A 26000-nucleotide genomic window follows, 5' to 3' on the forward strand; every position below is an offset into this window, starting at 1 on the left:
ATGTTTTATGCGTTATTTAAATTATTTATTTTACATTTTAACTTTTTAATCATACTGACGTGTTTATGTCTCATCTTTTCTTGACTTTATCAGCATTTTAATCCATCTTGTAGATGACCTGGGAATGAAGGTTCACTTAAACTGGGAGCTAAATGTCTTTTCCAACTTGAAACATACAGTCATGCGTTGTCTTTCACACTTTCAGTCTGTTTTTCTTAATTAGTAAAATTAAATTTTATAGACCCTTTGCAAACACGTGACCACGACCACGTGACGACGCCATGCTGGACGGCAAAATCACTGGACGCGCAGGCTGAGCAGTAGTAGACGAGCGGGAAATTTGAATAGTTTTAAACAGATTAAAATAGATAACGTTAACATTACCACTAAACTTCATGGCTTCTTCTATTGAAGAAGTTGTAGTGCCGTTATCGGTCGAGGTAGGGCATCTGGTAGGTGCTCACAAAGAGCGATATTTGGAGAAGTTGGAGATAGCAGGTTTGGATACAGACCCTTACCTTCTTCATCCCTCGGTTTTCACGGACCTCGTTAAATCGCCGAGTCTGCCTGACTTCGGCCCACACGATTTGTACCACTATGTGGTAAACGGGGTATCCCCATACACTGGTGCTGATCTCAAAGCTTTTAAAAGTCTGGATGCTTACCAGTTCTTCGTAGCTGGCTGGGTTACAGCTACGCGATGCTACGCTAACGGCGGGGGGAGGTACCTCATAATGGCAAAGGTAAGACATCGATCTATGGTTTATTTTGTATTATTACATGGCTTAGTTGAATTCTAATGTAGAATGCAGTCTGTTATTTCTTGATAAATATTTATATAACACGTAGCCTATGATTTTAGAGTACATGGTCGGCCGTGGCTTTTTAATGGATGCCTGGACGCATCCCAGCTCTGGGAAGTGCAGTCATTAATTATCGATCACACGTTAATCCATGCAGACAGTAAATCACGGTGTGTCTGTGATCCGTAGTAACCACATATAATTGTAACATCTAGACATCTTCTTATCTGTGATTATATTCGCAGTAGCCTATGTTAAGATTCTACCAGTTAATCACAGCAAAGTATTCACAATGTGCATTTATTGTGTTACTGCAGCATTAAACAATAACATCACAATAACATTCATGTAAAAATAATGTATCTATGCCACTTTCTGTATTTGTAGGTGCATCATAGCCAGTAAACCACGGAGTGTCTGTGATCAGTAGCCACACATAATTTTTACATCTAGCCATCATCTCATCTGTGATTATATTCGCTGTAGCCTATGTTAAGATTTGACTATCACAGTGATTAAGATGTATTCACAAGGGGCATTTATGGTGTCACTGCAGCAGTAAATAATAACATCACAATAACATTCATGTAAGAATAATGTATTTATGCCACTTTCTGTAATTGTAGGTGCATCACAGTCAGTCACTGTCTGAAACCCAACTACAACCATGGGTATCTTTGAAGAAGGATGGGACAGTCTTGTGCGGCCACTGTACATGTAAAGCGGGCCTGGGAGAGGTGTGCTCCCACGTGACAGCTCTGCTATACGCAATAGACTCTGCTGTTAAACATCTGGAAGACAAAAGCTGCACTGATGGGCCCAGACAGTGGGGACTTCCTCCTTTGAAAGCGGGCAAGGCTTTGTACGAAGAGGGATCAGGAATTGATTTCTCACATCCTGCCAAAAAGCGTTGTGGTGTAAACAACCAAAGCCATTCAGGTTGTCCATCTGTGAAAAAAGTGGGTGTGTCTGCAGCAGCTATAGAACAATTCTACAAGGCTCTGGATAATGCAACTCCAAACCCTTCAGAGAAGAGTGGTATCCTACGCATATTGCCACACTACTGTAAACAGTTTCAACCAAAAGTGGTGTCTCTGGGTCTACCACAGCCCCTGACTGAGTTATACAGTGCTCAGAACCGGAAGCTGTCTGCCTCGGACCTTGAGAAAAAATGTGATGCGGTATTCAATGATATGGAAGTCACACCAGAGCAGGTATAGTCATCCCTCTTAATCTCATATGACTAAAATGTGCTTTAAGGTGTCATGTCATTAATTTCATCTTCTATAATTTACAATGTTGTAGGCAGTAAAAGTTGAGGAAGAGACACGACAACAGGGAAAGTCAAGGCTATGGTTTGACATGAGGGCTGGTAGGGTGACAGCATCTAGGTTCAAGTCAGCTGCAAGGACAGACCCTACAAATCCTTCCAAATCCCTAATTAGGCAGATCTGTTACCCTGACCTATGCAGATTTTCAACAGTTGCAACCAGGCATGTGTGACATAATGACATAAACATACAGTTACTGTTTTTAATTTCACCATAGTGTAAGTGAGTAAAGAAATTAGATGTTCTTTGAACTTATGTTTCAACTATGGAAATGTATGCAATACATGTTGTGTTCTAATGTAGAGGGCCCCTGCTCACAAAAACATCAAAGAAACAAAAACAAGACAAAGAAATGCATTTATCATTGGAATATTTATTATAGTCAGTATTACAAATTATCAACATTAAATTACAAACATGATGACAGATTACATCCCTCAATCTCTTTGAGTGCCCTTATCTATTTTTAATCCCAGGTGTATGGTGTAGGTCCTTTACCTATTTATTCCTAATGTTCCTTTTAAATGGTTCCTGTTATATTTAATTTACACCTTTTTAAACTACTCTGTGATATCTGTGATAGAATATGATACAAGAGAATATTATGTGCTATTAAGATTAGGCCAATTTTGGGTACTGACATCTATAGTACTTATAGTTCTTAGGGAAATGAGAGAACAAATCCAATGAAAAGGACACTCAAAGAGCTACGATGACTTAAAGGAATAGTTCACTTTAAAATGAAAATTCTGTCATCATATACTCACTCTCATGTTGTTTCAAACCTGCATGAATTTCTTTCTTCTGCTGAACAGAAAGGAAGATATTTAGAAGATTATCAGTAACCAGACAGTTTTTGGATCCCATTGACTTCCATAGTATATTTTTTTCTACTATGGAAGTCAATGGGACCCAGAAACTGTCTGGTTACTGACATTCTTCTAAATATCTTCCTTTCTGTTCAGCAGAAGAAAGAAATTCATACAGGTTTGAAACAATATGAGGGTGAGTATATGAAAATTATCATTTTAAAGTGAACTATTCCTTTAATAACATTATTTTTCTCATTTTCAGATGGGGATGTGAACATGAACAAAAAGCCAGAGAGACATATGAGGCTTACGCTGCACAACATCATCAGGACCTAAGTGTTCGTGATGCCGGTCTCCATATTGATACCTCCCGTCCCTACCTTGGAGCATCTCCAGATGCCTTGCTGTCCTGCTCCTGCTGTGGCGATGGTATTTTGGAAATCAAATGCCCACACTGTGCCAAAGACACCGGAGTCCTCAGTGCCACTGAAAAGAAACATTTCTGCATTGAGAACACAGATGGTACACATGCACTTAACAGAGATCATCAATACCACTACCAGGTGCAAGCCCAGTTGTTTGTGACGAAGCGGAAGTTTTGTGACTTCATGGTGTGGTCTACATCCGATTTTTTTATACAGAGAATTTTGCCTGATGCTGACTTTTTTACAGAAGCAGTGCAGAATGTTGAGGCCTTCTATAGGTCAGCCATTTTATCTGAGTTATTGGCCAAGACATATACATGCCCAGATAGACTGCTGTCAGACAAAACACAGTCCACAGACTCATGAAGTGAATTACTAGAATTGTTGGGTCTTTGTAAATTATAGTGTGGTCTAGACCTACTCCATTTGTAATGTTTTTCTTTTAATTTCTTATGATGTGATACTATAAATAAAATGTAATTGAATTATTAGTAAGATTTGCCAGTGTGTAATTCTACATACATTTAATATCCTTTTATAAAGTACAACAGCATAGTCAAAAGTTTGAGGGCTGGTTTATTTTACAAAAACATCTTTCAACACGTTTATAAAAGCCAACCTAAATTACATTAATAATGACATTAAGCTAACGTTAGCTACCTTTGTGAATGGGTAGCAGTAACGTTAACGTTAGACTGCACAGCCCTATCACACTAGCTGGCACTTGCTCATTACATAGCTAACTTAGGTTACTCATGTTACAAATGACAATTTGACTGGGTCTCCATCTGGACAAGGATGGCGATATGGTATTACACAAATTAAGTAAACGTAACTGGGAAATACATGAACCTTACCTTGTAAAAAATGCTCGCTGCAAATCCTGGAGTACTTGGAGGGCTGCCAGTCCTTTCGGCTGATAGCAGCAACCCATCGCTGCCTTCTCTCCCCATCAAATGGTATTCGATAAAAAGATATATTGGCTTTACCCTGTCTATTAGCACAGCCCACGGCACAACACGAAATAACCATTTTACAACTAGAACTAACTCAAACACGAACTCATTTGGCTTGCCGTCCGTCTACAGAATAGCTCTTCCGCCGTCCGTCATGGCGTTCAGAATTCGCGCGAGTAGAGCGTGACGTCACGTGCAAAGGGTCTATAGGAGGAGTTGAATCATATAGACAACAGGTTAAGTAAAAATATTATAGCTCATAAATATAGCAAAATGCTCCTCTTTATAGTTATTTTTCTAGCTGACTGATGAGCTTATGGACACCGAAAGGTTACTGAGGTTAATATTACGTTGCAATGTTTACAAGCTTTACACGTTTTCCGCAGTTTGAAAGTGTTGTACTGTAGAATCTCTTACAAAATAGCCTACCTTTTGATCTTAATTCATGTTCATTATGTACTCTAGTAGTAAAGAGCAAGGTATGATAGGCTCGTTTTTTTCCAGGTGTGCCCACACCGCATCGAGTTAAAAACATCTCAACTTTACAGAATCCCGCAAGCGCACCGCAGGTCATGTGACAAGAACCAACCAATCAGCTTCATCCTTTCCAGTACCAACGTTGAAAGCTCAGCCAAGATGAAGGAACAGCTGATCATAGCTGTATATGGATAGACATTTTAAAATAAATTTAGTAACAGAGCTACTGCAAGCGATATTTAGTGCTGCAAATCCATTTATCCTTTGCTGAAATTTACGCGTCTTCATGGAGAGAGCAGGTCATGGTTGCTTAGCAACGACAGACGCCTCAAGAGCGCAAGAGCCCGAAGGCTTTTGGAAAAAAAATCAGAAAGCGGCGCGCCTAGCGTTTTCCACACGTTTTTAGGCGCGATATGTGAAAGGCCCCTTAAACAGCAACAAAACTGTATTTATTGTTTGAAGTTGATACTTTGTAAATTAAAAAGTAACAAAGCACAAAGCTTTTTGCGATTAATGGACAGCAAGTGCACTTCAAATAATGAAGTTCATGCATTAACAGAACACAGCATGGACTGAGATCTTGTTAAGAAGAAGCCTTATGATTATAAACGAGAACTGTTAACGATATTACCAATATCCACACAGATGACAGCTTTACCTGTTGTAGTTGGTTCAAGTTATGAACGAAATAGACACTGTTTTTCTGCACTTTCTCTTCAAGTCTCCATCATTTCTCTCTCTCGCGCGTTTATCAGGTGTGTGTCAGCGCTGCTGCGCGGCATATGAGGACTGTTTAAAACTCTTTTTCCCACTAAAACTTCGATGCGCATTCTCTCAATGCGCGAACATAACAAAAGATGTGAATGCAAAACAATCAGGAAAAAAGGCATTACATGCAATTTTTTAAGAGATAGCATGTAAATACATAGGCCTAGTCGCCAGTGGCGACCTCAGCAAAAACTTCACTCGCATTTTAATATTTATGGTCCCAAATGCGACCGTTTTAGTCGCAGTTTGGAGCCCTGGTGCATGATTTGTAAACTATTACATTTTGACATTTGCATCACATATAAAGTTCCACATGCATGGCTTTTCTCATGTAGTATACTTGCCTGGTAGCTCTGCTCTTGCAATAAAAGAGCTCAAAGACTTATAGAAGCCAGCTACAATTGTATGGTTACTTCAGAAAGTGCATTTTATCTTGTATGTGTGTGTGTGTATATATATATATATATATATATATATATATATATATATATATATATATATATATATATTATCTTATTGTTATTAATTAACAATGTCCACTCAGGACATTTAATTTCCAAATTACTGCAATATGTACAATAAAAAGTGTAACAAAACATTGCCAGATTCATATTCATCTGTTTCAGATCAAACTAACACAATTTTATCACCATTCACTTGAAATTTCACTTTAAGGTGTTTGAACACAGTTGTGTGTCTGCAGTGTGTGAAATCAACCAGCCTATAATAGTATAAATCCACCCACTCATTGTTTTATAATCCCAATAAATCATAAACAGTCTCTCCACACGAGCAGTTCCAGATTTCTCACTACTATGACGTCATACTCGGGAAAGTCCCACCCATTTGTGACTCTCTCTGCCCTATTAGCATATACACAGCCCTGAGTGAGAAGCAGCGGTCCGCCAATACTGTTTTCTTGCTGTAGCTTGCTGTAGGTACAATGTCCACTTCAAAGAGCCATTAATAGTGTTGTGTGTTGGGATGCACCAACGACCCTGAAAAGTCCTATATGTTTGTGCTAACATTTTACACAGGACTGCCTCTCAAACAAAAGTCAGTACAGTGCTGGAGTTGTGCAAAGATTGCTTCTGAAAGAGGGGTCGAAACCAATGCTTCATGCGCAAACGTCCAGACTCCAGACAGAAGTAAGCATCACACATCATATTTTGTTTTCCAAAAGAGCTTCTTGAAAGTGACGTGACATTCAGCCAAGTATGGTGACCCATACTCAGAATTTGAGGTCTGCATTTAACCCATCCAAAGTGCACACACACAGCAGTGAACACACACAAACTGTGAACACACACCCGGAGCAGTGGCCAGCCATTTATGCTGCAGCACCTGGGGAGCAGTTGGGGGTTCAGTGCCTTGCTCAAGGGCACCTAAGTCGTACTATTGCCAGCCCAAAAAATTTGAACCCACAACCCTAGGGTTAGGAATCAATCTCTCTAACCACTAGGCCACAACTTCCCCACGAAATTCCCCACGACTTCTTGGCTCTCTGTAAGGCTAATGTTGCTAAAGCTACCATTGTCTCTGCCTGTTTCCACTAATGCTGCCTTCATGTGCTACAAGAATGATCGTAAATAGGAAAGAAGTTGTTAAATTTTGCATTTGGAAGCAATGTGAGGTCAGTAACACGTTCACCACCTGTTAAACCTTAACACCAATATGCCAGTAAGCATGATCTCAAGAAGCTCTGCACTCTTCTGAAAAGGGAATCGGGAGCACCAGCTCATTTTCATTTAAAGGGGACAGACACAAAAAAAATATTCATTTTGACTTATACCCTAAAAACGGCAATTTCAACAAGCTATAAAAATTCTGGGGGATAAAACTTCACATACACACTCTAGGGACATCAGAGAACAATTTAGAATATTGTATCAATGCATTCTATGGCACCTTTAATGGTGGGGGAACAATATGTAAATGAAAACAATTTCCACAATTCCTTTAAAGAATACCGGGACAGATGGCAAAATGTCAACTTCTAAAGCACTTAGCTGTAAAAGCTGAAAAGGAATTGCCATGTTAAAAATGTGAGACCTGAAAAAAAAGTGATTATTCAAGTGTAGAAACTTTCATCTGGCTTGGAGTAAAGACAATGTAAACCTCATCTGGGCGAACACTAGCCTTCTTTGTGGCACATTCCATGGGGTACAAAATAAGGTCTGATGCTCAATGTCTGTTTTTTTTTTTTTTTAAATAGTTAAAGAAAAGAGGTACTTAACCTTGATAAAATGTTGACTGTCTGTCTTAGAAGGTCAAACCATGAACACTTTATTTTGCATCTAATTTCTCAACCTAGAAATAAACATTACGTCAACCTTTAAATTAAAATCCAAAATATAGCAGGTGCACATATTTCGCCTAAATTAAGCTACTACTAAGTAAAGGTTAGCTGGATTAGACACAGATGTTAATAATGAACTTAATTTCTCAATATCTAAAGAAACAACAGTTGTTTGATCTTAAATAGTTTAGGCAAAAGGGATGTATTCTTAAATTTGATGGATGCTGTGACTACAATTTGTGGAAATTTTCTTGTCGTCAGGTCATCCCACATGGAAAGAACCTATATGTGGATATATGCGCATATATGAAACCTATATGCAGTGTATATGCACATATATGCTGCATATATGCACATATATGATAATATATATGCTGTATATATACTGCATATATGCTGCATATATGCGTATATATGCCACATATAGGCAAAATTGAGGTGCATATATGTGCATATACAGGAAATATAGGTTTCCTGTATTGCTTCTTCATATCCACATATAAGCCCTATACATACAAGATATGTCTTCTATATAGTTAATGGCAGGATCTGGTCATTTTGTAGCTCATATCCCATTTTTGACGGTCATACATGATGCCTAGCTCATATTTTCTATTATCAAGGCAAAAACTAAGAATTAACTAAAAAAAATATGCAAGAACTTATGTATGTGCGAACGTGAAATTGGTATCACATGTAATTGGCATGTTATGGAATTTAACTGTGGCAATATATTAACATGATATACAGAGCCGGACAGTAACGGAGTACATTTACTTGAGTACAGTACTTAAGTACAATTTTGAGGGATCTTTACTTTACTCAAGTATCATTTTTGGGGAGTAATCATGACTTTACTCAACTACATTTGAGAGGCAAATATTGTACTCTTTACTCCGCTACATTTCTATCCATAACCGTAAGTACCCGTTACTTCTTCGGTCCCGTCCACACGGAGACGGAACCCCAATCTTTTTTTCCCTCATCTCAAGAAATATCCGCGTCCACACGAAACCGATGTAGTATACATGCCAGACCAGCATGTGGCGCTGTAATTCTGCCACAGAGATACACTTAAAATGGAGAAGAAGACATGGATTTGCTGATAAACCTTGCGTGTGGTACACAAACGAACATGGAACAATACATTTTTTAATCCGTGTTAATGTTAGCGTTCAGTGTTTGTTCATGTTTTTGTTGCTGTTACGTGATGTAGTGGTGTTTGACTAGGGGCGAGACGTGGGCTGATGACGCCATATTTTCAGAAAATGTACGGATTTGCCGTCGAGAAGAAATTTTCAAATATAGAAGTTTTTAAATATATCCCCACTCTGGGACCCGATTTCAAAACATCGGTTTCACTCTTCCAATACGTATATATATATATATATGTGTATATATGTGTGCATATATGTACATATAATATAGGAAAACGGCCAATTTTATAAATGTCACATATATTAAAAACATATATCAAAACCTATATTGGAACATATATGTTTATATAGGTTCTTTCCATGTGGGATGTTGCAGAAAGAGGTGATTGCAATTAGTTAAAAACTGATAATCAAATTCAACATATGTAAAATGATTTTTTAAATGATTTTAATTGTTGGATACATGCTAGAAGGTCAATACCTTTAGGCTGGGACAGGCTTGGTTAATTTTCACAACCAAAGATGGAATTTGTGCCTTAAATGCATTTCAAAAATGTTATAGGACATGAAGATGTAGTATCCTATTTGTGGGTGCTCTGATATGATACTGATATGCTTAAAACTAAGAGAACTTACAGATTTATTCCTTTTCACAGTCTCTGTGCTAACTTTGCACCCAGTTGCTCACACCTCATGAACATGCACACACACAAACGACCATACAACATGCAAGCATATATATTGCGTTTGACATATCTGTAGAATCACAAAACTAAAAGGACAGGCAACTTAACTTACCCAAACACAGATCAAAAATACAGTTTTGAAAACTGAGGTGGTGTCACCTTGCCATTTCAATATTAAGTTCCTCTACAGACCTGACCAGTTCTCCAGCTGAATATTACGGACAATAACAGAACACTCACAACAGAAATGAAGAAAAGCAGCCATGAAACATTAGGCAATCTCAGAATCTCTCTCACTACACATGCACAACTGGGAAACTAGCTGCCAGAATTGTTATTCATGATGCTACAAACTAAATACTAATAGTAAAAAAATAAAAACCTAGCTGGGACCAAAATGGTGGAAGCATGGTGCTTGAGTTCATCCTTTGCTTTGGTTGTGTTGCTGCGACTGCTTCGCCACTATAATGTGCCAAACGCCCCTGTATATCAGCATATCAACCTCGCATAGCCATTTAAACAAGACACTGATGATGGAGAATGACAGGTTATTAATTCCCTAGGCTAACAAACATTTAAAGTAGGGTTCCTCAAATCTGGTCCACAAGCCCCTGCAGAGTTTAGATCCAGCCCAAATCAGAGACCCCAGAGTAAGTTAATCAAGGTCTTGAGAGCTACTAGAAAATTACAGGTAGTTGAGGTAGGTTTGATCAGAGCCTGATCTCAACTCTGTAGGGCAGTGGTCCTTCAGGAACAGATGTGTGGAACCCTGATTTACAGCCTCTGGTTCAAGGTGAATCAGAGGTCCTGGGGGACCCACCTGGTGTCATGTAGCCCCGCAGAGAAGGGGAGATGTGGGTCGGAGGAGGGGGCGGTGGAAAGTGCTTACGGTGGTGGTAGTCCTTCTCACTGCGAGAGCGGATGCGCTCCAAGGCCCGCTCCGAGAGATCCGAGCTGGGCCAGGCCCGTCTGATGTTGGTGCTGCGGGTCTTCTTCATGCCGGCAGGTTACCCGTGGAGGGGGGAAGGGGGGAGAGAGGGAAAGGGGTAAGGGGAGGGAGGGGGTGGGGAGAAACCTGAGGTTCAGTCCCTCCCCCACATTGGCAGGGGGCACTCCAGTCCAGGTATCAGGCAAGAGTCATGGTAAGGGTGCTCTCGCACATGCACACGTGCGTACACATATACACACATACGCGCACGTACACACACGAACCGGGGGTGACACGTGGTGGTGCAGGCGGGTGTGCTCAGTGACAGGCAGGCTGGCTGGAGGTGGGCGTGGGAGCGCTGGGCTGGGCTGTCCTTTGAGGCATCACCCTTGGCTGGAACAAATCCCACGGACCCCCTGCCAAACATCCGGATTCATGTGCCACGAAGGGCACATTATGTCGCCAGACACTACAGGGATGAGAGAAGATGGAGATGGAGGTGTGGGAATGGGGTGAGAAGAACAAGGCAATTCCGGACAGTGCGTGCGTACCGACAAACACACATATGAGTTTAAGCAAGGTGCACTGCGATGAAAGGATGGAGAAGTGAAGGAAGAAAAATGAGGGAGGGAGGGAGGAAGGATAGGGTATTGTGGCGGGAGGGAGGGAGGGTGGGAGATATAGAGGCCTGCCTGTCCAACAATAGCCCAATTCAGCACCGCGGCGGCAGCCCCTTGGACAAATCCGCTGAAAAACAAAAGGCCTGCCAGGGAAAGAGAAAACGTAAAGGGGGAGGGAGAAAAAGAAGAAAGGAGTGGACAGCCACTGAGGTGACCTCGAAGCTTTGGTGATCTCAATCCACAGACAAGCCCGTGTCAGCCTCCCTCCTCTCCAGCTCTGTCACTAGCCTCCGTCGAAAACGATGCCTCGCACAAGGGGGAGGTTAGAAAAACCGCGACAAGGGGGAAGGTGGAAAAATGGAAACTGCAAATGCGGAAGAAAGGTCCTCCTCTTTTGTTCCGTAATTCCACAGTGAAGGAGGATGGTGGCTGTGAGGCTACACGCTCATTCACGCGACTACATCTTGTCTCCGAGGCTCCCTCCTCTTTCAATGCTGATGCCGTCGCTGCTGCTGCTAACACTGCTGCTGCCAGCACCTTATGAAAGGGGTGTGTGTATGTGTGTGAGTGTATGTGTGAGTGAGGGGGGAGGCAGGAGAGCAGCAGAGCAAGCGATTGAGTGTGTGAGCGCGCAGCTGAGGATGTTCGTGAGCGTGCGTGTTTTGGAGTGCGATTGAGAGCAGGTTAGCAAGGATGTAAAAAAAAAAAAAAGAGAAAAAGATGGGGGAAAAGGAAATAATAGCAGGGTTCATAAGGGAAATCAAAGTATGAACTGAAAATACATCCAGACCATTGCAGGTTTCCTAAGAATAACGTAATAAAAAAAATAATTTAAAAACAAGTGCGCATCTTCTCCACCTTCCCCATGACCTGCTTTAGTTCTACGCTAATTGTACAAGAGTATTTGTCCTATTCAACATTCATTTTATCTTTTAGCATTCATTAGCAAATTCAAAGCCAAAGCACAATATTACAAAAATTTTTTTTATATATTTATATATAATAATATTTTTTTCATTTGTGACTGAATAAAGAAAAAAATATATAAAATCTCATCCAATACTTTCATCAGCACACATTTTTATTTATTTAGACATTAAAGGGATACTTTACCCCAAAATTATAAACTACAATTATAACTATAAACAACTTCTTCTGGCCAATTTTCATAAGTGCATTCACTTGATGCAAATGAATGTTATGAAGTGTGATCTAAGCGTGTAGTGAAAGTGCCAGTCCTCTGTGCTTCCATATCACTTTTCAAACAAGTTTCACAACATGCTTACATCAAACTTCACAAGGTGCTGACATTCACAGCAAGACACTTGGCTGGAAATGATATTATATATTTTAACAATTTTAAAATATTTTTCTTAGACCTACCTATCGTTTCACTTCAGAAGACATCGATTCATCTGGGGTTGTATGGATAGTCCTGTTAGTTTTGTGATTTTTAAAGCTTTAGCTTTGAGGGACTCATCTACTTTAATTATACGGACTTACAGAGATGGATTATTTCTCTAAAAATCTCCATTTGTGTTCCACAGAAGAACAAAAGTCATTTACAGCTGTGAATGCATGAGGGTGAGCAAATGATGAGAGACTTTTTTCATTGTTAGGATAAGTATCCCTTAAAATACAGAACAGCTGAAAAAGAGTTGAATGATTAAAAAGCCTTGCTCAACATATTACGTGAATTATGACATACTCAAATGTATTGTTCTTAATATAATAATCTTGAAATCATGAAAGCTCACATTAGATTAAGTTTCTAGTCGGATCAGTAGTCTAATAAAATAAAAGTAACACTTTATTTTAGTATCCTTGTTACGTTACATATACTTACTACAGTAAATGATTCAGTAAATACAAGAATAAACCGTAAAATATGCATAATTAGGAGGATCTACCCCTAAACCAAAGCCTATAGCAAGTACATGTTGTAAATTAATAATATTGCATAATAATAAATAACTATTGCACTTTAAAATAAATTGAAACTAAAATTATTTTACATGTAGTGGATCGTCTCATGGTGGGTGACATACTAAGATCACATGACCAGAATACTACTCGATTTCAGTAACCCCCTATTATTAATCACTTTCACTCACTAAATAAGTTAATAATAGCTGAGTGTGATAGTTCATTATTCCACTGGCATAACCATAAACAGAGCAGTTATGTAGTTTCTTGTCAAAATAGTCAATATCCAAAAATTGGAATAAGATCCCAATAATAATCTGAATGAAGAGGCCTCATGATAGCAGCAGGGGACCATGTATGGGAGATTTAGTTTTTTGTTGCTGATTTAAACCATATCAAGGAGGAGGAGGTTAGAGGCCAACTAGGCATGACAAAACACCAATGCCTTCCTTTCAAGTTGCTCCCTCTACAATTAAAATGAGAGTGAATGTGACCACAGAAAAAACTCCCTGCAAGAAGGCGTTACAGAGGCTAAAGGCTAACAACAAGCAAGACGAGGTGTGACACAACATGATGGCTAATGTCTCTAATGACAGATGATCAGTTTTGATCTTTCTGCCTTGAGTATAATCCTAACATACCCTCTAGTGGTATAACAGTGCTACTATGAGTCTCAGTTACAAAACATGCAACAAGTCACAACAAGAAAATTGATTAACTTCAAATGTACAAACACATGACACGACAAGTATTACTAGTCAGATTGGTTATGTGTTTTGTTTAGCTACACTATCGTTCAAATGTTTGGGGTCAGTAAGTTTTTGAAAGATGTCTCTAATGCTGACCTTTGCTACATTTGTTTTATTAAAAACAGAGGACTAAAATTACAGATTTCAATTTTTAAAATGTAATTTATTCATGACTGCCATTACTCCAGGCCTGTGTCTGATGCTTCAGAAATCAATCTAATGCTGATTTGCTGCTTAAGAAACTTTTCTTATTATTATCAATGCTAAAACCGTTAAAGCTGCTTAATATTCTTGTGCAAACTGTGATTAAAAAACTGGATTATCTGATGGAAGTTCAAAAGAAGAGCATTTCTTTGACACGTATCTTACTAACCCCAAAGTTTTGAATGCTTATGTATATATCTCATTAAACATTTTTCTTGAATGATCATATAACCATCCATCATCAGTTCCATTATACATTATTACACCTTTCACATTTTTAGTACTGTCTTATTAGAGCCGTAACCATACATAAAAAAAAAATATTTTTAAGCGCCCCTATTATGCCTTTTCCAATAATACCTTTCATGCAGTGTGTCATGTAGCTGTATGTGAACACAAACTATCTGCATTCTGCAAAGTTGTGAAGCCGACAAATAAAGTTACTGTCTATCAAAAAATAAAAAATAAATAAATAAATGAGTTGGCTCGCAATTGCTTAAAAGGAATTCAGGAATCAGGAATTGAAATCTTAGTCTGTTATGGCTCCACGTCACGAGGTAACACATACAGTATGCATAATGTCAGCCCATGTTCTGAGTCGCCCACTTGCCCGCCCACAAACAGTAAAATTTCCTTGTGGTTAACATCATGTTGAGAAGACGCTGTATCCTACGCTGTGAGAGTAAATTTGTTTTATCACATCTTATAATTACCACAAACCTGTTAACACTTGACACTCACCGCTGAGAAACGTCCTGCTCCAGTCCTGCTTGTGAATCAGTCTGTTGTCAATCAGCCAGTTCAATCTATTCATCATCAGACTCTGGCTCGAATTGGTAAGGTGCAATCGATACCATGTTTTCTATGTATTAACAAGTGTCCAGGGCTGTCATTCCTTCATGGGTATAGGTGTTTCTTCCCGACATGAGCTGTACACTTTAGACCAACCTAAGGCCAATCCCTCTATGGCTCTGGACCAATCACAAAGCACTGCCCCACCTGACCAATCACAAGCAGTGAGGACTCACAAAAAGGAGGGGTTTAGAGAGACCGATTCTGAAAAGTCATTTAAGAATCATTTAGCAATTAGGTAAAATTAAATCTATTTTTGAGAAAACTAACATGTTTTTTGACCTTGCACGAATGTAAATATGTTTTAGGAGACTCATAAAACAATATTAGCAACTTTAAAAATGGCATAATAGGGGCACTTTAAATATTTAGTATTAGTGTCAGTGTGCTTGGGCAATGCAATGTAACTAAACCTCTATGTCAACAAAACCGTAAAAATGCACAAAATACTCCACAAGTGCATCAGAAACTGTGAGAGTGAATCAAAATTCTCTACCTTTAGTCACTGTGGCCAGCAGGTTCAGCTCAAGCACATTTAAGGAGAGAGGCCTTGTGCTATAACCTTTTCCTCACACTGTCCTATTGCTGTCCACCGGCTCATCAGCTGAAACCAATAACTATTCTGCTTGGCTGTGGATTGGAGGATGGGAGAATGGAATAGAGAGAGAGGATGAAGAAAAAAAAAGAGTGAAGTTAGAGGGGGAAAGGCGAAGCTGCTCTGGTCCATTCATACTAAAAGGAAGAGGGGAATAAAACACCAGCCATCTTATTTCTGAGCTGCAACAGCAGCCGTAACCATGGCGACGGTGCTTGATGAGCTCATAGGCTCTGCAGTAGGACATCTCTAAAAGGTGAATAGTGGAGATGCCACTGAAAAATGTGGAGAGGGATCAAGGAGGCTTATTATGCTTTTTAGGAAAAAACAATAATAAAAATGAAATTATTATTATTATTGGTGATAATATTAAAATTAACTAATATGTATCTATCTATCTATGAATTAATGAATTAATAAATTAGGCATTTATATAGTGCTTTGTGTATTTCTGTACACCCAAAGCGCTTTACAATCACATGAGGGGGTCTCTCCTCAAACACCACCAGTGTGCAGCATCTACCTGGATCATGCGCTGGCAGCCACAGTACAACAGCACCTGTGTGCTCACCACACACCACATACAGGTGGAGAGGAGTGAGAGATAAAGCCAATTTAGTGGATGGGTATTATTAGGAGGCCATGATTCACATGGGCCAGTGGAGGGAATTTGGCCAGGACACCCCATCTACTTACAAGAAGTGCCATTGGATTTTTAGTGACCACTAAAGCTCTACACACACACACACACACACACACACACACACACACAAACACATAAAATAAACTTACACAAATACATAAATGAGGAGGGAGGCTTTATGCTAACATCTTTTCATTTGACTTGATGTATGCAAAACAATTAAAGTAATTGTAATAATCAAAATTGTACTTTTATTTTTACAAATTCTGTTTAAAACTCGGTTTAATATGTACTGACATATTTATGTTGTCACTCACAAGACAAAACTTCTTGATTTACATTAAAACCCTACCATAAGGATGGATGCAGATGAAAATTGTACTCCATGCCTCTAGATGGCAGCGGTGCATCAGATTTTCTTAGAAAAGTTGTGCTTTATTGTTCTTGGTCAATAAATTAAGCCTCATATGAACAACAGAGTTACAGACAGGCACGGTTCTAGAACCAAATCACTGAGGGTGCTTCTGAATATAGTGAGGATGCTGCTTACATAATCGTAGGAAATAGCTCAGTCATCAGTCTGAAACATAGTATCTCAAAATTGGGGATGTTGTATACAACAATACTACTGTAATTGCTGTTATGTTAAACAATATACGATCTGGCAGGAAATTATAGAATAGCATGTAAACAAGCACCAATCTTCACTTTGCAAAATAATAAAACATGCCACACATAGCCTACCTACACTGTGGTGATACCCATGTTCTAACCGGCTTCAACTTCAATTGAACACTCCTAGAATGGCCAAAAGTCACTGCCTTACACACGTCTCTCTCCACGACGGTGAGAGACACATTTTTACATAAGGCAGAAAATGTACCAAGAACATCCAACCTAACTTGAACATAAACACACGTAACTTTACTAACACAAACCCCAACCATATTGCTGTAATAACGCATAAATCAACTCCCAACAAACAATTACCCATAATGCACTAGCGCTGACTGCCAGTGTTGGGGAGTAACTAGTTACATGTAACGGCGTTACGTAATTTAATTACAAAATAAATGTAACAGTAATCAGTTACAGTTACTAAGAAAAAATGAGTAATTAAATTACAGTTACTTATGAAAATTGTAACGATTACAAAGAGGATTACATTTGAATATTTACACACATCCACATACAGCTTATTTCTTTCCCAAATTGCACTAAGACATATGACCCATAATCTCCGAGACGCGGAAAACACATTAGTAGAATCCAGTCATAAAAATGGAATTCAGCCTATAACGCGGACGCAATATGCCACATTTTGGACGAATAAATCAAAAGTAGGTCAGTACACTTGAATCAAAACCCGATATGGACTGATGTCTGTGAATATTAATCCGCAAAAAGACTGAATATGAATCCTGCACGTTCTGCGTGTCTGTGGAAATCAGGCGCTGACTGGACATCGGGAGAACCGGTGTTCAAGTGTTACCTATCAGATTTTGCTTAATGCATGATATTAATAAGGTGTGAGGCTTTATTAACATGTACACCTACCCCAACCCTAAACCTACCCTTACAGTATGATAAATACAGTGTTGGTAGCATAATCTGATAGGTAGCATTATTTGTCAGAACACCGGGACTATTCCCGGTGGCCTGGCAGACGATTTGGCCTTCTACTTTAATATTGTTATTGTATAATTGCAGGCCGAATATACTAAAGCGATTATTTCCGAATCCACCATTCGATAATTAAATCTCTAATAAATCATGAATCGGTTAGTCGTGACTGGCAATGGTTGGGCTCGCGCGCTCTCCGCGCCTCCGCCGAACGGTTTGGATCAGACTCCGAGTAATCAATGCGAGAGAGAGAGACCGGAGTGAACTGTGTAAGCGCACAGCTGGAGCAGAGAAGCGACACTTCTGTTCAGGGTTTCAGGTGCAGGTCAGTTTCATCTGTAAAGATGCTAATGTAGTTTTGTCTTTGTTTACTTAGTCAAGCAGCAGCAGCACATTGCTCGCAATCACTCAAAATACTGTATAAACGACGTCATTATTATCTTTTGTAATGTTACAGTAGTAAGTTAGCAGACAAATCATCATATTTTATCATAGGTTTAGGGGGAGCTAGTGGATACAAAAACACAACCCTTAGGAAAATTAATATAGCCTATGGTATGGCACTAACCGTAGTTTAACCATGGAATTTGTAGTAAAAATAAATACAAGTGGTAATTCATTTGCCAAAAAAACAAAATTGCACTTACAAAACATGGTAAAAGTCAAATAAAAACCTTCAGTATTAAAGTCATGAGAGAGATGGGTGGATAATGGAAGTGAAGGTGCAGTTCAGGAGAGAACTCTTAATTACGTTGCAATTCCCCCAACCTAAGGATTCACATTTTTTCATGTCAGGTCCAAAAAAATAAAAATAGGGTTGTCCATGTTTCAGAATGGGTTGTGGGTGTATGAGTGTGAGATTTCCCAGCCTATTTTTTTCCCAGTCCGCCCCTCATGGAAATTAATCTCTAGAACAGTCACTTCATGAGCATTTTTTACTTGTTTTGAGAAACTATCATCATATCATATACAAAGAGACAGCAGTGTTTCAAAAAGACACCAATGTTTCAGGAGTTTAGTACACAAAATAGGACACATGCTTATTAGATAACCGTACTTGAGTTGATATATATGCTTTTATTTTTTTATTAACTATTTTTCCCCAAACCATTGTTAGATGCAGTTAGATGCCTGTAGTTATGCAAAGATTTGGTTTAAAAAACAGTATCTATAAACTAGTTCTTTTGATTTTAAATCTGCTAAATCTTAATTTAAGTGATGAAGGATGGTGAAAGTCTGACAGATGATTAACAGTTGCAAATTAACATTCATTAGAAATTTATAAAAGTAATCAAAATGTACTCAAAAGTAATTAGTTACATTACTTTATTAAAGTAATTAAAAAAGTTACACTACTATTACATTTTAAATAGGGTAACTTGTAATCTGTAACCTATTACATTTCCAAAGTAACCTTCCCAACACTGCTGACTGCCGGGTCTGTATAATATGACAACCATGACAACACATCAACACCCAATCAGTCATTCATTGTTAGCGTTATGCATAAACATATTGATAAAGCACTGCTGCAGTAACGTTATTACACCAAGGTATTGCTGCTATATTCTTTATGACAACTCCAATAACAACGACAAGCAGTTCAAAACAATTGACAGCAAAAGACCAAGAAGCTGCGCTAGCTTAACGTTACACAACACACATAACGTTACACAAAATACATATTGAGCATGCTACAATTATTAATAATAATACTTACAGGTTGTGATTCAGAGGAGGAGGAAGAAGCTAACGTTAATCCAAATATATTCAGTACTGTAACCTTCCTTCAAACGGCTTGCGAATCCAGACTTGAATGCATTTATGTTGGAGAACATTATGTTGGAGAAACGTCATTAAAATGACGCGAGGTTCGGGCTAAACTTCTGTGTTAGTAAATATGAACTGTTATTTACGTTACCTAAAGCCCCGTCTCAGAAAGTCAGCTAACAAAATTTCTGAGCGGGAAGCACGCACGCAAGCAAAGTGGGCAATTAAAGAGACAGCTTCACCTTTTGCGTATCGCGATCACGAAAGGACAACTACAATGCATTAAACATGAAAGCATAACGAAATAATTTATTTAATATATATATATATTTGTTTAATTTTATTAATTTATTTATTTTGTGTAGGCTATCCTATTATAGGCAGGAGTGTGAAATCCGTCTGTGTTTTATTTTCGGCAAAATCTCGTTTATGTGTGCTATTAATAATTTTTCATCTGAGGGTGCTTTCACTTTTATTTGAGGGTGCTTAGCACCCCCGTAGAACCGGGCCTGGTTACAGACCACATAAATTGATATAAACAACTTAACATGAAATCATGGTTTTGGTTGTTAGCCTTTTTGGATCTCAATTACTACAATCCAAAATAAAATGGATCTATAAAGTACCAGAAAACTATTATTTGGCTTGTATCAATAGCAGAACCCTTATAAGTGTTAAGCAGAAACCTTGTTATTTAATTATTTGAAAGTGCTATATACCTTAATGGTTTTATAAATGTCCTTTTTAATAATAGTTTATTTTCATTAATATTAGAATTATTCAAATTTTTTGATATATTATTTATTAATATTGTTTTGTATCCCTCTATCTGCCTGGTCTTAAGATCTTGTAGCCTCCATGTCTGTTGCAGCACTGAAAATAAGTCAGAGAAACCCATTTTACCCTCACAAGGGTTTGGGAAACAGACAGTTCTAGAAGTATTCTAGAAGTAGTAGGGGAAAAAACATCAAGGAACTGTTTTACCGATGATAAATCATGATAATATGAAAGCCTGAAGGTCTATAATCTAAAATCTAAAAAATAAACAAATAAAAGTAATCACAATTTTTCTCATAAGTTTGATATTTTCAGCCACTGCAGATCACTCATCTATCTAACTACTTGATTGCAGCCAAATATGAGCACATAAACATTTTCTGATAAACTATCAATAATCAGATTAATAATAAACTATACTTAACGAGCATCGAAGCATAATACCGTTAATACCGTTTGATTCATTTAGGACCCCTAAATGAATGGGGATGTCTGGGTTATGAAAAACACATTCTAAACTTTGAGTCTTTGGTTTTGTTTTTCCTGTTTTACTGCATAAGAGGAAGAAAGAAAGCTCAAGGAATATAACATCTATGACCCTGCCAACAATTGGTTTCCTGAGATAAGTTATAAAGGGGTTGTAAAAAAAGGGGACACTTTTAAGGCTGCTGTGTACAAAAAAAAAATTCTAAAATCTCATTTTAATCTTGCATTCTAATTTATGTAACATATAATATAGGTACATAAATGTTTATGTGACATGATACACAAGAGTGATCATACATCCTCTTTTTCCTGGATTTGTCTTGGTCTGGTCATTTTTTTCTTGCTGAAAGTCATAGCATGCACGCATCACACAATCGACTTATTTTGTCAAGACAGTCAAAACAAGGAAAATACACATGTGTGAAGACTATAAAGAGCACGTCAACGGAAAACCTAAATTTTGAAATCCCAGCCAGGACATGCCCAAGAAAAAGAGGACATATGGCCATCCAACACAAGCAAGATGCGTTGTTTAGGTTCTATAATGATTAAATGACCTTTTCAAATATTATTAAAAAACGTTTTTGACATGCTGAGGAAAACATGAAAAAAAAAAACACTTTTAAGTCACTATGTTAAATGGTTAAGGCCTGTCTATTGGCTGTCTTTGGCTGTCCATCATGGATATCAATATAAGGGATGATGAGCAAAAACGATCCTTTCAAATGACAAATAACATGAATTTCATATTATATATATATATATAAAGCAGTTAATTATGTACTGTATCAGTTGTTTAATTTGTATGCATGTTGATAAAAAAAATAAAAAATAAAAAATAAAAGAGCTTTGTCAGATCATGAAATTAATAGGTACTGCAGACCACGAACTGACAAATAACCAGAAACCGAATGTTTCTTTTAAACTAATACAACATTCCAAATCACTGCAAACATTCAAAATGAAGAATCAATCATTTTATGAGTTGCAATGTAGATCATACCATTTAAGGCAAAAAGCCTAAAATCAAATCTGCAAATACTAGACATATCACCACATTCCAGAACAAATCATTCAGTACCAGGTAGTGGAATGAGAAGAATTTCCCTTAGAGCTGATAGTGCAGTAATATGTACAGGTTTGTTTTATGTTTGCTGGAGGATCATTTCTTCAGTCTCTCCCTTGAAAAGTGTGTACAATGACAGTATTTTTTGTTACAATAGACAACTATATAGCTTCTATATAGCTAAACTATATTTTTCACAAATCCACCTCCTATCTCTAAACCGGACCATTTTTAAAGAATACATACATATAGTATAAAGAAAAAGGTATCATGCAGGTAAGTGTATTCACAATAATTTATTTAAAATTGTATTCAAAGTACTCTCTGCTAGTATACAACAGTTTTGTGTGAGATACGGTGTAAAAATTGTTAAAGTTGTTCATTGCTAAAAATCTTATCCTAACCCACTCCGTGAGAGCATGCATATCTTTTTCAAATGCATACTTGTATGTGTATTTCTATGCATCATTCAAAATACATGAGATCACATTGACCTGTATCAGCTCGTTGTGTTTTTGGTTTCAGAACAAGCCGTTATTGCAACCTAGCTATGAGTTCTCAAATATTACAGTATATTGTTGTTGTTCAATGTTCTTCTTCAAACAACCAAGTAAGGAAGAGTTGATTTCTTATGATATGTGAAACATAAAGCATAAATCCATAGAAACATGAAACTTGTGGTCCAACTGTCAAACACCTTTTGTCTGAAAAGTTGGCTATGACTGAGCCAGTCTGTCCACACTTCTCTACATGATGCTGATTTGCTGATCCATTGGCTATTTCCTTTCATTCTCTTCTGTACTCCTCCCTTTCCTTCTATTGAAGACAAGGCTTCTAGCGCTTGCCACAGAGTTCCCTTTCCTGTCCACCAGCCTTCCTTCCCATCATGCGTCAAAGCAGACCTGCCACCACAGTCCATGTGTACACACAACATCCAGGGACACTGTACTATCACGGTCCTTGTACATTTCCTCCCTATGACAAGCTGATCTATGGACAGCCATCCACATTCCATTAACAGAGTCCTGGCAGATGCTGAACATAGAACATGTTTAAAGAGGTATTCTCACTTTTCAGCAAAATGATTACTATTCTGCAGACGCCTTGAGGATCTCCTCAAGAGTGTGGTTACTATAATGCTCTAAGTGTCTGTGTCTCTGTCTGTGTGTGTGTGTGTGTGTGTGTGTGTGTGTGTGTGTGTGTGTGTGTGTGTGTGTGTGTGTGTGTGTGTGTGTGTGTGTGTGAAATCTAAAACTTCATGGTTTCTGGGCGACCTCCAAGTAATACAAAGACATAAGAGGTAGCCATCCCAATCTACCCAGAGTATAAATCTTCAGCCCAATTCATCCTGACATCCAGAAGAAAATATTGGGGTTTGAGTTACACATCTTGAAATTCTATTAATTTAGAAGAAGAAATTGCAGGTTATGTCTTTCACACTCTGAAGAAACGGTTCACATTTTGTTTATGTTGGAAATTTTTCAATATCGAAATTCTCCAAGTTAGAATTATTTTGTTTGCTACATGTATTAAAAAAATAACATCCTTTTTGTAAGACAAAGAAAGCTACTAAGCAGCTACTCTCACGAACATTTCCTAAACTATAGTATATTTTTATATATTACTTTTATGCAGCATTTTTTCTGCATAAAATAAATCTAAATTTGTTTCAACTGAGTGTAAAAACACCAGGCTGTTGACTTCAAAAGCTTTGATATAAGCTTGAGTCAAACTCCATGTCTGCAATTAAGTTTTACCAGACAGACTTCAAAGATTTAAGAAAAGGTTCCTCACTTAAGGTGAGTTAATGTCACCTTAGCAGATAAATCACTGAGCACAAACAAGCTTCCCTCCACTCACACAAACAGGTATGAACTCTACTTGACACTACTTGTTTGTCATGCTTATGATAATCACACACCTGAGGGGACTGTGATATGTCAAGACATATTTAGCACTAAATGGAAACTTTTTTAACTGTCTAGATGGCAGGGGTGATGTCTGGGTTATGCATCTAAAAAAACACATTCTAAACTTTGAGTCTTTGGTTTTGTTTTTCCTGTTTTACTGCATAAGAGGAAGAAAGAAAAAAGCTCAAGGAATAAAACATCTATGACCCTGCCAACAATTGGTTTCCTGAGATAAGTTATAAAGGGGTTGTACAAAGGGGACACTTTTATTTAAGGCTGCTGTGTACAAAAAAAAACATAAAAACAAATAAAACTTAATGGTCCAGAAGCATAATTGAACACAGACAAGCAGATTCTAAAATTTAATTTTAATCTTGCATTCTAATTTATGTAACATATAATATAGGTACCTAAATGTTTATGTGACATGATACACAAGAGTGATCATACATCCTCTTTTTTCTGGATTTGTCTTGGTCTGGTCATTTTTTTCTTGCTGAAAGTCATAGCATGCACGCATCACACAATCGACTTATTTTGTCAAGACAGTCAAAACAAGTAAAATACACATGTGTGAAGACTATAAAGAGCACGTCAACGGAAAACCTAAATTTTGAAATCCCAGCCAGGACATGCCCAAGAAAAAGAGGACATATGGCCATCCAACACAAGCAAGATGCTTTGTTTAGGTTCTATAATGATTAAATGACCTTTTCAAATATTATTACAAAACGTTTTTGAAAACATGAAAAAAAAAATCAATTTTAAGTCACTATGTTAAATGGTTAAGGCCTGTCTATTGGCTTTCTATGAATTTCTATAATATATATATATATATATATATATATATATATATATATATATATATATATATATATGAGCTGATGCTAAAGCAGTTAATGATGTACTGTATCAGTCGTTTAATTTATATGTTGATTCAACTAAAAAACTAAAAAGAGCTTTGTCAGATCATGAAATTAATAGGTACTACTGCAGACCATGAACTGACAAATAACCAGAAACCGAATGTTTCTTTTAAACCAATACAACATTCCAAATCCCTGCAAACATTAAAAATGAAGAATCAATCATTTTATGAGTTGCAATGTAGATCATACCATTTAAGGCAAAAAGCCTAAAATCAAATCTGCAAATACTAGACATATCACCACATTCCAGAACAAATCATTCAGTACCAGGTAGTGGAATGAGAAGAATTTCCCTTAGAGCTGATAGTGCAGTAATATGTACAGGTTTGTTTTATGTTTGCATTATGTGTGACTGGAGGCCCATTTCTTCAGTCTCTCCCTTGAAAATATCCTTTGTTTACACAGCCTTGAACACGTACAAAGAGCCAAAACAACCACGGGTGGAATATAAGACCAGAATATGAAAGGAAAACATTTTATTTACATATTCTTGTTATTTAATTATAATTAGACATTTTTTATATGTGGCTAAAGGTCATTATATTTTAAAGATTGTTATAAAATAAATTACAATTACGTAAATCAATGTTATCGGACAGTTAAGCATAGGAACTTTCCACAGAGATAAAGCATATCTTTGTGCACTTAACTTTTGTATAATGTATATTCCAGTGGAATGATTTAACTTTAAACCTGTATAATCAAGATTTATGGGAGTGTTAGAGCTAAAAATGGGTGAACAAGTCAGAATGGATGGTTTGAAAGTAATATCAACAGTAGCCTGTTTTACAACAAGTAAATCCTCATAAAATCTGTTTCTGCATGATACTGGGAAGGCATTTGATTTAAAGGGATAGTTCACCCAAAAATTAAATTTGTTTATCTGATGTTTATCTGCTTACCCACAGGGCATCCAAAATGTAGGTGACTTTGTTTCTTCAGTAGAACACAAAATGAGATGTTTATCTCAAAACGTTGCAGTCTATCAGTTTTATAATGGAAGTGGATGGGAATCACAGCTTTGAGAGTCAAATATACATACACAAACAAAACCAAATTGAACCCTACGGCTCGTGACGATACATTGATGTGTAAAGACACAAAACGATCAATCTGTGAACTGAACTGTATTTATATAGTTTTTTTTTTTTTTTTACCTCTGATTTACACTGTAATGTCTGAACTGTCCTGAGTGTGTTCGTGTCTTC

General features: G+C 37.6%; 1 protein-coding gene across 3 annotated transcripts in view; it reads right to left on the bottom strand.

Moving 5' to 3' along the window:
• The window catches only part of LOC132142574 (storkhead-box protein 2-like), a 59133-nt gene that overhangs the window by 27947 nt on the left and 5186 nt on the right, over positions 1–26000 (bottom strand). Inside the window, exon 1 of one of the 3 annotated variants that reach the window (XM_059552543.1) lies at positions 14883–15023. The exons of 1 other annotated variant lie outside the window; for it this stretch is intronic. In XM_059552543.1, the coding sequence (XP_059408526.1) occupies positions 14883–14958 (76 nt within the window). In that variant the 5' untranslated portion in view covers positions 14959–15023. Of the gene's footprint in view, positions 1–10534; positions 10728–14882; positions 15024–26000 lie in introns of those variants that run through there. One more of the 3 variants, XM_059552542.1, reaches the window with a different exon arrangement.

This window comes from Carassius carassius, chromosome 6, assembly GCF_963082965.1.
Source record: "Carassius carassius chromosome 6, fCarCar2.1, whole genome shotgun sequence".
In the NCBI taxonomy this organism is placed as follows: domain Eukaryota; kingdom Metazoa; phylum Chordata; class Actinopteri; order Cypriniformes; family Cyprinidae; genus Carassius; species Carassius carassius.